The sequence below is a fragment of the Pseudorasbora parva genome, chromosome 16 (genome assembly GCF_024679245.1).
Source record: "Pseudorasbora parva isolate DD20220531a chromosome 16, ASM2467924v1, whole genome shotgun sequence".
Lineage (NCBI taxonomy): Eukaryota > Metazoa > Chordata > Actinopteri > Cypriniformes > Gobionidae > Pseudorasbora > Pseudorasbora parva.
In genome coordinates this window covers 9,288,457-9,305,143 of record NC_090187.1, presented here as the reverse complement: position 1 = coordinate 9,305,143, position 16,687 = coordinate 9,288,457, and the positions used below count along the sequence as shown (strand labels likewise).

The window sequence follows — 16,687 nt, the reverse complement described above, 5'->3', positions numbered from 1 at the left end:
CAATCTTTCAGTGAGATTGATTTCAGGATAACTGGCGTGGATTGTGAATGTCACAGCAGGAAGTCATGGAATGAAATCGATAGGAGGTCAGGTGACCCTGTCTGTACTCCCAGACAGACTGCTGATGCGACGCAGACTGGTTGGAGCTTCAAAGTAGATTGCAGCTCAGCTACATCAAGATTCTGGTCCCACAGTACACGAGGGGTCCGGTCAAGTCACTCCGAAAGCTCACTTTCATCGATGACCAGATTGATTCCACAAGACAATTACATTTTTCTTCAGTAAGAGTAATCTTACCCTTTTAGGGCTGGGACACTATGGGAGCACAACAGAAATACCAGACACTTTGAAAACTTTCCATGAAGACTGACAGATGAGAACTTTCTATTGGTCAACTGATATAGGGTCTTCAATGATCGATGGCATTATCTAGAAGGCAGAATAGCTGATTGCTGCTATAATACTGCTATATTGCTGGGTAAGATCCTTTAAAAAAAAAATACTCTGAAATTAGAAATCTTGCTTCAAAACTTGGTTCATGTTCCACCTTGTCTTCACCGGACGCGCCACAACAGCAAGAGGATGTCTACAGAGGATGCGTCAGAAGTAGACTGAGTGTTTGAAGTTTGTCAGAAATAGAACGGTGCATGAGTTTACTGTCGGGAATTTGTTGCGTCACATCTAGTGTAGACAGTAGGCTTGCTCTGATAGTCGGTGTTACCGGTGTTCAGACTCAACACTGGTTACATCACTTGCACACCGTGGCACCGCCCCCACATCGTTTAGATTGTTAAAATAAATGGTACTTTCGGTTTGATTTAATTAGTTATTTAAAAGGTGATTATTCGGTGATACCGGTGTTGTCACACGTCGATTAACAAGTGGGAAAATGTCTTCACCGTCACATCCCTAGTAGGTTAGCCTGACAAGCCAGACCCACATCAAGATGTTTGGTCTGGAAACTCACCATAGACTGGGCTCAATCGAGGGGCGGGATAAACGGTTGTCTTTCAAACTCCCTCTGCACGCGATAGGATACGGTACACAACCAACCAGAGCAACGAAGGTGAAGCAGAGCTTGTTGATAGATTAAACATTCGCCGTATCCGGTCAGCAAAACTCAGAACACATCTACCTTTTTTAAGAATGACTTCAGTGCCGTTCTTTGTTCTTTTCTCAGAGAAAAGCTTAACTCCAAGTCTTCCAGAGTCGCGGTCAAAGCGGATTCGAAAGACCGCCATTCGCCAGTTTCTGTGTTTACTAGAAGCACGCAAACGCAGCTCGGCCGTCGTCATTATGGCCCCGCCCACCGACTCTATAAACGATGTGATTGGCCCGGCAAGAGTTAGGGGAATACAGCTCAGAAGGGTATTGAGAGTAGATAGACGACACTCGCGGGCAGATTAGATTTGCTGCCGCTAGGGTGCGTCTAGATTTCTAGGCTACTAGTCGGTAGCATCACTGATTAAAATGGGTTCTATTTTTCTATTTTTTTCCATCTGAGGTTAAAAAAGGAATTAAAACCTTTATTTTTGGGAGAGCTTATGTCCTTTAGGTATTTTGCCATTTTTAAATGATCTTTCTGCAGCACTTTGAGATTTGTTCCAAATGTAAAGTGCAATAAAATGAAATGTATTATTATTATAATTATAATTATTATTATTATTATTACTATTTTCTTTTGTTGTGTCACTCGTATCTGGTGTAGACAACAAGTTACAAGAATGGAGGGTATATGTTTTTTGAGCCCAACTCACATTGTCGAATATAAGCTGTGTGGCATAATATTTTCCATTCCGTGTTTTTGTCTTTCCTAAATTGCTGTTGTACACTCATAATAAGTGTTTATGTTGGGACTATTTTAGTCCGGTTGGGGTCGGCACCGATGCGGAGTCGGACATTACCTGCGTGACTCGTCAATGACATAAACAGAGAGGAGTAGCTCCAGCTACTACGTTCTTCTGCAAGACACATGCGGTTTTGTTTATTAACTGCTAGAGTGGCAACAGCTACATAGTGTTGGGATTTGTTTGGAGTTTTGTCGACCGGATACAGCAAAAGTTTAATCACCAACGAGCTCTACTTCAAGTTGCTCTGGTTGGTTGTAGCGCTATCCTAACGCGTGCAGAGGGAGATTTAAAGACAACTGTTTGTCCCGGCCCTCAGATTGAGTCCTGTCAATGGTGAGGTCCCAGACCCAACATCTGGATGTGGGTCTGGCTTGCCAGGCAAGTGTAGTAATTCAAACAAAATGGAAGAAACTCAAACCACAATTTTGCTGTTCAAACAGCATATACTTTTTTTGAATAATATGTATTTGGTTCTTTTGTATTTTGCATTTACTTGTTCTTTTATTTGTTTAACACTTAAGTACATAAAAAAAAATCATACTTAAGTACAATAAATATCACATAGTTTAAAACTTTTATTCTAGTAATAAAAGACTAAATACTTTTTGGTCAAAGTTAGTAAATAAAACTTTCACCATTTTCTCATAAGATATTATATTATATATATATATATATATATATATATATATATATATATATATATATATATATATATATATATATATATATATATATATATATAATATCTTATGAGAAAATGGTGAAAGTTTTATATATATATATATATATATATATATATATAAAACTTTCACCATTTTCTCATAAGATATTATATATATATATATATATATATATATATATATATATATATATATATATATATATATATATATATATATATATATATATATATATATATATATATATATATATATATATATATATATATATATATATAATATCTTATGAGAAAATGGTGAAAGTTTTATATATATATATATATATATGCTTATACCCAGGTGTAGCTTTTATTTAATTCATCCACCATCCATTAATTAATTCGTCTGTTTAACACAAACTCATCCTAAACCAGTGCCGGTTCATGCTGTCATGTCAAATAACATCAGTCATAAATCAAGAAATGTAATTTCTTGTTTTTCTTTCTTTTTTAAATCAAAATTTAATTTCAAATACAGTTGCTTAATGTTATTTACACATCGAATAACTTATTCTTCTTATTCATTATTAAGTAGTATTGTATTTAATGGAAACATTTTTACAGTTAGTTAGGTGAGGCAAAATAAGTTAGAATGAAGGATAAACGGAAATTCGCTGCATTTCAACTCAACTTCTGCACACGTATTTAAAGGCTGCATTGAGGGTAAACGCATTACTTTACAGAGAGTTTACAACCTAGTAGCTACGTTCTGCATTAAGAATAAATGGTGCAACCGAATAAAGTTAGTTACTGTACAAACCATCTAGTGTTTACTAAGCCTCTAGTGTGGACTTTTTAAGAAATAACTTACGAATGGCTGGTGCAACCCTACCCTGAAGAGAGTCTGAATGATTCATACAGTGTATATATGCTTTACTTGAGTCACACCGACACAAAAACAGGCGAATGAAGGCTGGTTTTATGTCTGTGTTAAGCAAACCTCCACAGCTACACTCCTGGAAGTTGCATAAAAACGTCAGATCGGACCTTGCAATTTTGCAAAGTGCCTGGCCTGCTATTCTTGAGCGCAGTATTCATCGGAGTGTCACTGAATGGACAGTGAACAAAAAGCTGGATTCAAGCCAAAGAGATTGCATTAACATTCAGTCACAGGAATGATCAACATTTACTGCAAACCAAAATCATTCAGCCACATTACAGGTCAATGCCCGTAGCACTGTTATTACCTATCAGCATTTCAGTCCATTAAAGCTGTCCATTAGCTAAACAGTCGCAAAGATGCCTTTGTGTTGCTACCTTCCAAAACATTCCCATGATGGTCCGTTTGCACAACATCCCTTTTAACCAGACAAATTAAGGAAAATAACTGCAAAAATTCACCACATTCCTATCTTTCGACCAGACGGGGATATAAAAGGGCCATCTTGAACTGCATTATGAGCTTGCTTTGCCACACCTCAACACAGTTAATTAGGTTTTCTCCCATAAGATTCCCTGGGAAAAGAAGGGGAAAAGGTAGTAGGCTAAATGACAGGTTGCGTTGTGCGATCAAGAGCACGGAAAGCCTGGAAGCCAACTGTTAGATACAGATGGTCTGAGTGTCAAGCCAGTACACAATGCACAGAGCAGGACAGGAAGGTAATAAACAAAGTAATGACACATAAGGAGAGAACGCTGAAATGAGAGAAGCATAGGAAGAGATGAATGGATGCAAAAAGAGACAGAACAGAATGAGTGATCAACCCATCAGGGCGTATGAACTCTCAGCACATCTGCTCCGTGCCCACCGAGGGTGAGCGGTCTGCGTTTTCCTTAATCTCTGACACAAATCACAATTAGTTACTCTGATCTTTTAAAAGGCTGAGCTGAGACCTTTTTGTCTGGAATGTAAGCAAATCAATACAATACATTATGCATGCTGGGCAGGCAATCTCACCGAGACCTGCCTTGAGCTGTTGAGCTAAATCTGGATTGGGACAGGATATCAGCATGCCCAACGGTTGCTTTCATACGAGAATACATTTACTAATCAAAACGATGAATTCGAAATCCTTCTGTGACTGCTCACACGTTAAAGACTTTAAAAAGTCTGTGGTCAATAGCCGAAGGGAAAAGAGTCAGAGTGAAAGAAAATATCCTAGAAATCCCTTTACGCTTCAATGAACTCGTATGGAATATCCAGGGATAGGTCTTGATTAAGATGACAATCCCATCCATCTGGGACAGTGCACAGGACATGTGGGAATCGGGAAGGAAACTATCCCTCATAGAATTAACATTTCCATTAAAAGGATCTCAGAATGGTTAAGCAGATTGTCTTTAATGGGTTTGGAAGAACGTTTTATCGCTGAGATGGTGCTCTTTCATAGCTTAGGCGAGTTTATGGACTTCTCGGTTATAAAACGTACAAATCAACTGTCTCAGACATTTCTGCTAAAAATCCTAAAAAGAGCTGTATTTGATGAGAAAGTGTATGAACATCATTTTGAGGTTTCTTCTAAAACTCCAACCCCCAGTTTCACAGACATGGCTTAAGCTAGTCCCAGACTAAAGTTGCAAGTTTGAGCTGTTTTAACTGAGAGAAACTTGCTGATATATCTCAAAATATGTCACTGCTATTGTTTTGTCTCAAGATACACACAAGTAATTTGTATTGTTTTTATTGTTTCTCTCTAAGGCACGTTTATAAAAGCTATTTAAATCCTATTAAAAGGTAAACCTACTTTAAGGGCTTAATCCTGGCTTAATCTAAGCCATGTCTGTAAAACCAGGCCCATGTAAGCCAAGTTTCTACATTGTGAGTAAATAATTTGTATAGGTTACTACATTTCGAGCTAGTGGACTAAAAAATTTCTGTCATTAGCCATTGGCCAATGCATTGCTACTTTTCACTTGCCAGTTATATTGTTATAGGTGAGGTATAGATATAATACGTTTAAGAACGAATAAGTTTAGCACAGATATATTTTCAGTGCCTGTTGTGCCTATATTAGAATAAGCTGATGGGATGATGATAGCAAAGGGAAATCTCATTTAAGAGGGTATGAAAAGAGCCATTCAATATTGAAAAAGTGGGTATACAGCAACTGGACCACAGACAGTTGTGTATTTCCACATATCCTTTTTACAGTGTACTATTTCCATTGATACAAATGGATTCACATCTTTCTATGACACATCTAGATGCTGTTATGTATGGTCTTTTTTACTTTCTCTTGCATGAAAGAGAGAAAACGAGTCTTCCATACCATTTGGAATTGAGACCACATTAAATTACAATCATTCTTTGTTTTTTTTTTGTTTTTTTTGCTTTCTGTCAAAATGATAGAGTTCGTTTAAAATATTTCATATTTTAAACTTATTTTTAGACTGAATAATTGTACAAGTAGCAACCCCAATGGCCAGTTATCCCAATACAGTTTTTGATTTCAGAAAATTAAAGCAAACCAACGTGGGCAACATTATGTATAAGCCCATCAGCCTGTCAACCCTCTATATAACATTTTAGTTTTATTAATATTACAGTTTCTTTGTGTGTGTGTGTTTTTGTTGTTTTTTATTTAGTTTTTTACAGAAACACTGAATGTCTCAAGCATTACCACCAGCTCTGCAGCAAAACTAAGGTCAGTTTAATATAACAAATATGTATTCATACATTTTTAAGCATTGGTTGCAACATTTTAATGCTTTCAAAATAATGTCTCAATGTATAATATATTAAAAAAATCTGTCATTTTCTGAAGATAAGCTGATTTAATTTGTAAGGTATATTTATACAGTATCTCACAAAAATGTAGTACACCCCACACATTTTTGTAAATATTATATCATATATTAACCTTTAAATGAGACATCACTGAAGAAATGACACTTTGCTACAATGTAAAGTAATGAGTGTACAGCTTGTGTATCTTGTATAAACAGTGTAAATGTATTTTCCCCTCAAAATAAGCACACAGTCATTAATGTCTAAACCGCTGGCAACAAAAGTGAGTACACCCCCTTAAATGAAAATGTCCAAATTGTCCCAATTAGCCATTTTCCCTCCCCGGTGTCATTTGACTCGTCAGTGTTACAAGGTCGCAGGTGTGAATGGGGAGCAGGTTTGGTAAGTTTAGTGTGATCACTCTCACACACTCTCATACTGGTCATTGGAAGTTCAACATGGCACCTCATGTCAAATCTGAAAAAAAAAAAAAATGTATGCAAAAAATACATATGCAAAATATGCAGCGGAGAATGATTCCCACAGCGTTTGACTCGCGCGGCTGAGCCTCTCCCGGCAGAGAGTTCAAGCATCTGTGGATTCATTCCTTCAGCTCAGGCCATCTTGCTTTCAGTCCGCGATTAGCTTTTTTGTTTTCTTCATTACAGTTAAAGTAACGTCTGCTTTTCTCTAGTCATTCACAAGTTGCTCACTTCAAACTTTCTTTCTTCTGATCCGTTATGCACAGCGCGCGCGGCTCCCGCTCTGCTTCTGCCCTAATGCGACTTATAGTCCAGTGGGACTTATGTTATTTTCCTCTTCATGACGCATTTTTTGACTGATGCGACTCATACTCCGGAGCGACTTATAGCCTGAAAAATGCGGTAAGCACTGCATTGCAATACTTGCATTTTGCCCCGTCACTCTCATTTTTAAAGTGCTCCCACGCTTTCTTTGCGCGCTTCATTGCCCGCTTAGAAAGCTGGTCATGACTTCTTCTTGTGGATATTACAAATGTCTGGGAGCGCTCTGGCGGTCTCTAGGGGTGCAAAAATATATTACAACTAAATTCAAAGCACGTCATTGACTCCACTTAACCGAGCAAAATGTTTCACTCGGTAATGCAATTTTTAACGGTTAATCGGTTAATCAGTTAACCATGGACACCCCTAGACTTCACAATATCAACAATGTTACCAAAGAAGTGTGTTTTTGATGGAGCGGTCCCAACGATAAAGGTTTACGGTCCTTCTTTGGAAGCAGGCGGTGAGTAAAACTGCTTCAAATGTCTGTGTTGTTGGCTATCAACACTATATGTGTCAGTAAATAAACATCAGTAAACAACACGATCATATATAGTTAAATTATCAATGGAGCATGCAATGTATGGTGTGTTTAAATGCATTTGTTTAGCTGACCACTATATGTGTCTGTTTGTTTATTGAACCACCCCAAACATAAACCTAGGGGACGTTCTCACAAAGAGTGCTTCGTCCTTCAAATGCGCTACTCCATTGTTGTTCTATGTATAACATTGCACTAATCTGATGTGCAAAACCGTTTTGCTTGCTACTGCTAAGGTTTAGTCGCATACAATAGTCCATAAACCGAATCATGTCCTCATAAACTGCAAGTAAACACACACAAATGTTGACAGGCCACTAAATACAGTACATACCACAGAGACGGACGTCCTGCTGCTGCTGTTTCTCCTGTTCAATTTATTTCAGCTTCCGGATCTGATTCTGGATCATATCTGTATTAGTTGAATCTGACTGATAGCCATGGTTTATTAGGGTAACGTTTTCTTTTCCACGCGTGAAGATGTCACAGCTTTCAGACACTCTTGTGCAAAAGCTGCACGTGCGCGTCATTCTTTAGCTCCGCCCACACGATACGCCTCCATCCGCTCAGTTTTTTCCGGAAAGGCTCGGTACAGCCCATCTTTCTTTTATAAATATAATAAAACTAAAGACTTTTCGGAGATATGAAGGATGCAATACTACTCTATAGGTACTCAAGATTGATAATTGGCTTGTTTTCTGAACAATAGTGCTCCCAAGTCCGTGTTTCTCACAATGTTCGTGTGAATAGCGGCACAGACGCGCACACACACACACACACACACACACACACACACACACACACACACACACACACACACACACACACACACACACACACACACACACACACACACACACGCAAAATACCGGCAGTTCAATAGGGAACGCGAATCTCTTAAAGGGGCCACACTATGTCACTACTGGTGGAATAAGGACCTCCTCCAGGTATGGTGTGTTACTGGTGTGCTCACAGGTCCGCATGGCAGCTTTCACATTACCAATTTTTCACACAAACTGTGCCCTGTTCTGACCTAAACTGCCAGTGTAAAAACTCCCCTTATTTATTTTCTTCAAATGAGAGAAATCACTGCTTATTCTGAATTTTTAAGCTTAGGCTTAAGAAAGAGACATGAACAAGTTCTTTGATAAACATCTATGACCTTTAATTCATGTCTAGTCTTCATGCTATATTATTGATTATTATTAAATAAGTATTGTTTAACTAATAATAAACGTACATTTGCATAAAGCATGCATATTTGTCCATACCCATGTTGATTAGAGTATGACAAACTTAATTTAAACTTAATTTAAGATACATTTACAACTGATAAAAATGTGCGGTTGAATTGAGATTAATCGCGAGTTAACTCATGACAATCATGCGATTAATCGTGACTAAATATTTTAATCGATTGATAGCCCTATTTGTTAAAGTAAACCAAAAATCTGTACACTGCTATTTGCTGCTCCCAAAAATGTATTAATTTATTTTGGGAGCAGTAAATAGCAGTGCCAATTTTTTGTTTACTTTGATTTATGCTTTATTGAATCTAGCACCTTCAAATGTTTCATTGGATGTGCGCACAATTATTCCTTTTTACACAGCCCTATTTGTTACCCATTAACATGATTATATGACCTACACACAGCAATGGTTGGAGTTAAAAATCTTCATTTGTGGTCTACTGAAGAAACAATGACACCTACATGATGGATGCACTGGGGGTAAGCAGATAAACATCAACTTTTCATTTTTGGGTGAACTATCCCTTTAATGGCTGTGTTGAGTTATTACACTGTTGTACAAACTGTACACTGAATTCTATTCATTGTAGCGAAGTGCCATTTCTTCAATGTTGTCCCATGAAAAGATATAATAAGTTATTTACAAAAATGTGAGGGGTGTAATCACTTTTATGAGATACTGAATCACATTTGTGTATGTGCCCAGTTGGTGAGTAAACTAAAACATTTACTAGCCAAAGGTGATTGATTTTATTGACTCTGTGCAAAGAGGGTTGTCTGGGCAACCCAAGCAGGAGACTTCAGCAAACATTTCCATTTGCTCTGCATTTAATCTAATCCCTGTCTAGGAGAAATAATAGGAATAATAAAGAGATCCTATGTGTGATTTGTCATTCCTATACGCATCTACAAGACTGAAACAGTATTAGCAGTAAAAGACCACAAATAAGCAGCTGACTTCACACTTACCAATGTTCACTTCATCATCCGTTTCTGCATCACCAATGCACTCAAACTGGAACTCCTGTAAAGACTGGGAGAACTTCTGCACGGCAGCCGAGAGGTCTGAAACAGAGAAGGAGAGGTTTACATGAATGTTCCATACATGTAACACAAGTAAGGAATAACTGAAGGCAGGCCATTGAACAGCGGTGAAATTAATCGTTGCAATCATGATACAGGCATGGATGATTACAATAAAAGACCATAATCGATTATAGCCTACGGACGCTTCTTTGGCATCATAAGTAAAATGGCAGAGGCCGGGAATACACAAAAATGTATATGTGTGGGGTTGTGGGTTTTGGTCCGTTTGCTGTTGTAGGCTGTACACATTTTTTAAAAAGATTTGGCGGATTTATATGAATATGCAATGCGGTCAAGACCTGCCTGGAACTACTTTAACCGTGCAGTCCCTGAAAATAATGCACACCTTAAGCCCTATTCGGACTGGATTAGTTTAACATGGGGACATGGGGGTAAAGTCATTTTACCTCAGGACGTCTGTAATATTAATGGCCAATTCGCACGGGATTAGACATCTCAGTAAAACTAGCAGAAGTGGGAGGAGTAACTCGCTTTACGCACCTCCTTGACGTCATGTGCGTATGACGTTACCGTTATAACGTGAGCAAACACAACCTGAGCGCCAGTCTGAACTCCGTCTCCAATATATATGTGTGTTTTAATAAACAGTTAGGTCCAGTCTAACGATTCTGATTGGATTATGTTGGTAATAGACACTTTCCTAGAGCTAAAATGTGTTGTGCCTCTAATAAGTGCTTTTGATCTTCTTTTTGCTTTAAATGATATGCGGAAAATACTGGACATTTTCCACAGATTTGTCCCTCCACCTACAACGCAACCGAATGCTTCAAGCGCCTCCATGGTCGCAAAAAGTGCTCTTTTTTAACTTTTAAACAGGAAATGACGGAATTTTACCATACATTTTTACAGCAGGTCTATTCGAACGGGATTAGTATTACCTGAGGTAATTTTTCCGGACCTTTTTACAGAAGGTAAAAGTCTCGGTAATCTTTACTGACATTCTCCGTAATGATTACCGAGATGGCACATTCGGACGGGACTAAAATCACCGAGAACCTCTGGTAATAATTACTTTACCCCCACGTCCCCATGTTAAACTAATCCAGTCCGAATAGGGCTATAGAATGTTTGTAAACCAATCAGATTCAAGCATTCAACAGCCTCATAAGCCCCTTTCACACTGCGATTCCGGCAAATACACGGATAATGCGACCCGGCATTTGTTTCTGGGCCGCTAGATTTGGTCCATTCACACTGCCAGCGAAATACCGTAATATGTGCGCTTTCACACACAACGCTTAACGGTCCCGGGTCGAGTTGACACGTGACATCCTGATGAGACGTATAATGGCGAGGGATCTCAGCTTCTGCGCGGATAGTGAGGAGCTCCGTGGTCTCGACTTGTGTCCAGTTTGCGCACTTTTCTGCTTGTTTAATTTTAGTTTCTTTTGTATACGAACACTCTCTGCGTTTAAAACACCGACTAGCTCTTCTGGCACTGCAGGGTTGTATTATTGAAAAAACAAGCTCTAGGAGTCGCACGATAACCACGTACACTTTGCGGCATTATTTTCGGCTTTTGTTCACACAGCGCTCGTCCCGGGTCGAATCCCGCAATGTTACTAGGCCCCCGACCCGGGTCGAATTCGGTAATCAATCCCGGGACGTGTTTGCTTCCACACAGAAGGCGACCCGGCAATGTTCCGGGAATATTGCGGGTCCGACGTGCAGTGTGAAAGGGGCTATAGTATAAGGTTTTAATAAGGTGACACAATCACCCTTTTCTCCTACAGGACAGTTTAAGGGGCCATTCACACACACAGAATGTTTTTTCTACTCCAATGCTCCCATTTTTCAGAAGTCATTAGCCATTGTGCTCACGTCTTTTTCAGCAATCAAGTTAAAAGAAGTGGAACTTTTTAAAAACACGTTTTTAGACCTTGCACTTTTTCCGTTGCACTGACCTGCATCTCACATTCTGCGTGAACCAGCCCTAACAGAACTATCATGGTGCATAAAAGAGTCATGACATTGAAAGCCTATAAAAACACATGAAAGCTAACTTACCTAAAAATCAAACTAAAATCGATCCACTTCAGTCAAAGGTTTATCCTCTTTTCAACACAAAACTATGAGTCTGTACAAAAAGATAAATACATAATCTTCACTACCTGCTGCGAGTAAATGAGTTCTCATTTGGAGTGCTAAATGTATATATCAGTCAGCAAGAGGGGGCGGAAAGAACTTGCACAAGAAACGCTAAGCAACTCAATCAAAAAAGGTAATGAGACTGCAGAGAAAAGCCATTTCATCATGTCTTAAAGAGGTGATAGACCCGACTGCTCCGCCAAAAACCAACAAAGGCCTTCAAAAGGTTTCTGACAAAGAAAACTCTGAAAGGGGTTTCTCATTACTTTGTCCTTAATCTTCTATTTGGTAGAACGCAGGGTTGGAAAATGGCTCTTTCAAGCTTAAGAGCAAGTTTTGTCAAAAGAGCAATACGTAGGCATTCACAACGTGGCAGGGAGGAATACTAACTTTCCACTTTTGACTGTTGGTTTGATAAATTATTCATTGACATCTATCAAGAGAGGCCACAAGGATGCATTGTAAGGCTCATTACATAGACCAGTGCTAATACGTAGACAGACACTGATATGCTGCAAGAGAGGCTTGTAATTCCAGAAAGATCAAAAGTTCATTCCATATAATTTGCAGTCCTGTGGCTACTTTGCTTTCAACATCTAATTTGGGGCATTATGGTTCACTTATGTCAAATCTATCCATAGTATTGACACTGAACACTGAAAAAAGATGAGAGGATAGAAAAGTGAACATAGGTTATATCCGAGGCCATTTGATTTTTGTTTTTATCTTAATCATTTTCTTTTATTTGTGCATCTTATAGTTTCAGAAATGTTTTATTTGTGTGAATTTCTTGCCCACTGTTTGACTTAATGGGTTAGTTCACCCAAACATTTTCTCATGAATTACTTACCCTAATGTCGTTCGACACCCGTTAGACCTCCGCTCATCTTCAGAACACAAATGAAGATATTTTTGTTGAAATCCGATGGCTCAGAAAGGCTTTCATTGACACCAACGTCATTTCCTCTCTCAAGACCCATAAAGGCACTAAAGACGTCGTTACAAAGCCCATCTCACTACAGTGGCTCTACAATCATTTTATGAAGTGACGAGAATCGATTCATGATTCAGATCGCCAATGTAACATGATTTCAGCAGTTTGACACGTGATCTGAATCATGAATCGATATGCTGATTCATAACTTTCGAAACTTTGTTTTGAAATTGGCCCATTTTGCGCACAAAAACTATTCTCATCGCTTCATAAAATGATTGTAGAGCCACTGTAGTGAGATGGGGTTTGTAACGACGTCTTTAGTGCCTTGATGGGTCTAGAGAGAGGAAATGACATTGGTGTCAATGAAGGCCTTTCTGAGCCATCGGATTTCAACAAAAATATCTTCATTTGTGTTCTGAAGATGAACGGAGGTCTTATGGGTGTCGAACGACATTAGGGTAAGAAATTTATGAGAGGATTTTCATTTTTAGGTGAACTAACCCTTTAATATGAAGGTCAATAACATTTCTGTAATGTTTGGCTCTTTGAGTTTCGCGTATCAAACATATAGAATGCAATGCAGTATAGAATGTATGCAGACGTGACGTCACCGTCAGCTGGAGTGACTGAGGTTACGCCACACTGAGTGGCAAAAAGACTGAGCGATAGCACTGGTTTACAGCATGAATGCAGCGAAAACACACAAAACTAGGCCAGTCGCGAGTAGGTGGAGGCTTGTCCACGAACCCCATGGACATTGCTGTTCCGGACTTGATAATAGTGTGTCATTTTCTCACTCAAACCACTGCCACCTGCTGCTGCTTCTGCTTTTAGAGGGAAAAGCTGCCCATAACTGCTTACCTAGGATCTGTAATCCTTGTAATCCTCTGTAAGAATTTGTAATAATAGCATATTATTAGCGAAAAGGAGTTGGCAAAAGATCCAGTGTGTATCTGTATTTGCACTCATCAAATGATTACATTTCCAACGTGTTTTCGCTTCGGAGAGTAATGTAGCCAATCACAGACATGTTTGTTGATTTCTACAACGCAGTTGGCCAATCACAGGTGTTTAATTTGGAATCCACTCACCACTTGATTGTTTGTCCAGGTGCTAAATTCACTTAACACATGCGCCAATCCTCTGTAAAGGCAGACATTGTGAAAATAAGAGATTCATTATATATCAGCTTTACTGATTAATATAGCAGAACTTTGTTAGATTGCGTTTATTGAATGAGTGAAAGTTCTTAGTGATTATAAAGGGAGATCTCTTTGCGTGCTGTCTAGGCAATATCATTTAAAAATCTTTTTTTTATTAATAGGTCTATAAAATAGTCAAAATTTGAATAAAACTTTTGTTTTCCATTCTTGACAAGCGGCCACATACACGCTTCAATACACTGACCCATCCACATACTGTATACACGCAAGACTCACTCGAAAAATGCTATGACTGATATAAATATAAATATTCATGTTTAAATCAGGCTCATAAAAATGTCAAGAAAACACGATTCCTGGCTGCATATCATTATCAATGGATCACTGAATCCTCGGTAAGTTGTAAGGAACACTATATCGAGCCTAACCTTTAATTTAAACCGATAATCGTTTGCTCTACTCGCGTTTTCCTCTATTAACTCTTCTGCCACTCAGCACCGGCTGAGGGGGCGTGTTCCGGCGGGAAAGTGACACTGATGCATACCCTCTATAGGTCAGAGATCACTAGGGAGGACACAGAGAACACTACAATCCCGCATTTAGTAAGCACTGGAACATTCAATTTCCAGAGTTAAATTCCAAAGGCTACAGATTCTATATGGATAAATGAGCCATGATTCCCAACTAAAGAAAACAATGCAGCATAAGACAACAGGATGTGATATGATTTTTCCCACACTCCATAAAAACAGGGTACAATATTACAGGCTATTCAAGATCTTAAAACATAAATAGTTTAACTTTAAAAGGAGTCATAATCTACACTTGATGCAATTTTCCATAAAGGCCCACTTACAAAAGTTAGTCAATGTTTTCTTCACAGAAAAGTTTTACAGTGAAATATACACAGAAAAATAGACTTTCTCAACCATTTTATTTCCTTTTTCTGGTCTACAGAACTAACAAGTTAGGTTGTACGTTATCTGCTACCTTTAAGATAAATAACCCCACATTTTAAAAATGCAATAAAATCAAGAATGTGTTTTTTTTTAATTATCTAGCAATTTTATTTGACTAAAGTAAAAAAAAAAACAACAACAATGTTTTGAAATGTTTGATGGCTGCAGGACACTCCAAAAAAAGTTGGGACAGAGACAAAATAAAAGTGAAAAGAATATAGAACATCCAAGTTTTTTGAAACTCTGAAAATGAGCTCACCACTTTGTGCAAAATTTCAGAGACAAATGTCAGAGAGTTAAAAAAATTCCACAATGCAATATTGCAAAGAATTTAGGTCTTTCACAATTTACCATATACACCAATCAGGCATAACATTATGACCACTTTCAGGTGAAGTGATTAACAATGATAATCTCTTCAACAAGGCACCTGTTAGATGGTGGGGTATTTTAGGCAGCAATTGAATATTTTGTCCTCAAATTTGCTGTATTTGAAGCAGGAAAAATGGGCGAGCGTAATTATTTGAGCCAGTTTGACAAGAGCCAAATTGTGATTGCTAGACAACTGGATCAGAGGATCTCCAAAACTGCAGCTCTTGTGGGGTGTTCCCGGGTTGCAGTGGTCAGTGTCTATCAAGAGTGGTGAACCGGTGACAGGATCATGGGCGGCCAACGCTCATTGATGCCCCGGCAGAGGCAATGTGATGCTTTGGCAATGTTCTGCTTGGAAACCTTGGGTCCTGACATCCATGTGGATGTTACTGTCTTTGACATGTACCATCTCATTTCGGTGGGTCCAAAAAACTGTGAAAATGTGTGTTGTGGTCAGATGAGTCTATGTTTCAGCATGTTTTTGGGAGAAATGGACAGTTCTCAGTCCCAAAGATGAACTGGAACATCCAGACTTTCATCAGCACATGGGGACCAAAGCAAACATCTGTCATGGTATGGGTATGCATCAGTGCAAATGGCATGACTTGCATATGTGTGAAGGTACCTTTGACCTGGAATAGAGGCATATGGTGCCATCAAGATAACATCTTTCCTGGGAAGCAAGACAATGCCAGGCCTCATTCTGCAAGTGTTACAACAGAGTGGTTTCTTAGACACTACACTGTAGAGTGGATGTGCTTGACTGGCCTGTCTTTTATTGAAAATATATGGCCCATCAAGAAAAGGAGAATCAGACTACGACCACAGACTGTTAAGCAGCTGTCTTGTATTAGGAGAGATTGGGGAAAGAAATTCCACTTGCAAACTACCAAAAATTCAACAATATCCTCAGTTTCCAAATGACTAAAAAGTGCAAATAAAAGAAAAGGTGATGCAATTGGTAAATATTTTTCTGATCCAATATTTTTGGAGTGTGTTGCAGCCATTAAAATCTAAATGTGTTAATATTATCTGTACAAAATAAAGTTAATTTGGTCAGTGAAAACATTGGACATTTTTTTTAAAGTAAATTTCACACATGGAATTTAATAAACTCTGCATAACTAGGTTAAGTACAATTAAAAAAGAAAATAAGCAATTTAACTTAAGGTAAAAGGTAGATGGTAAAAGGTAGGTGCGGGTGCGTGTCAACTCGCTGTCGGTCGGAGAGG

At 38.5% G+C, this 16,687-nt stretch overlaps 1 protein-coding gene across 7 annotated transcripts in view; it reads right to left on the bottom strand.

Annotated features, from left to right (window-relative positions):
- LOC137043196 (rho GTPase-activating protein 42) overlaps window positions 1-16,687 on the bottom strand; it is a 186,351-nt gene that overhangs the window by 131,804 nt on the left and 37,860 nt on the right. For all 7 annotated transcript variants that reach the window (XM_067419374.1, XM_067419377.1, XM_067419376.1 and 4 more), the window contains exon 2: window positions 9,799-9,894. In XM_067419374.1, coding sequence (XP_067275475.1) covers window positions 9,799-9,894 — 96 coding nt within the window. The remainder of the gene's footprint in view (window positions 1-9,798; window positions 9,895-16,687) is intronic.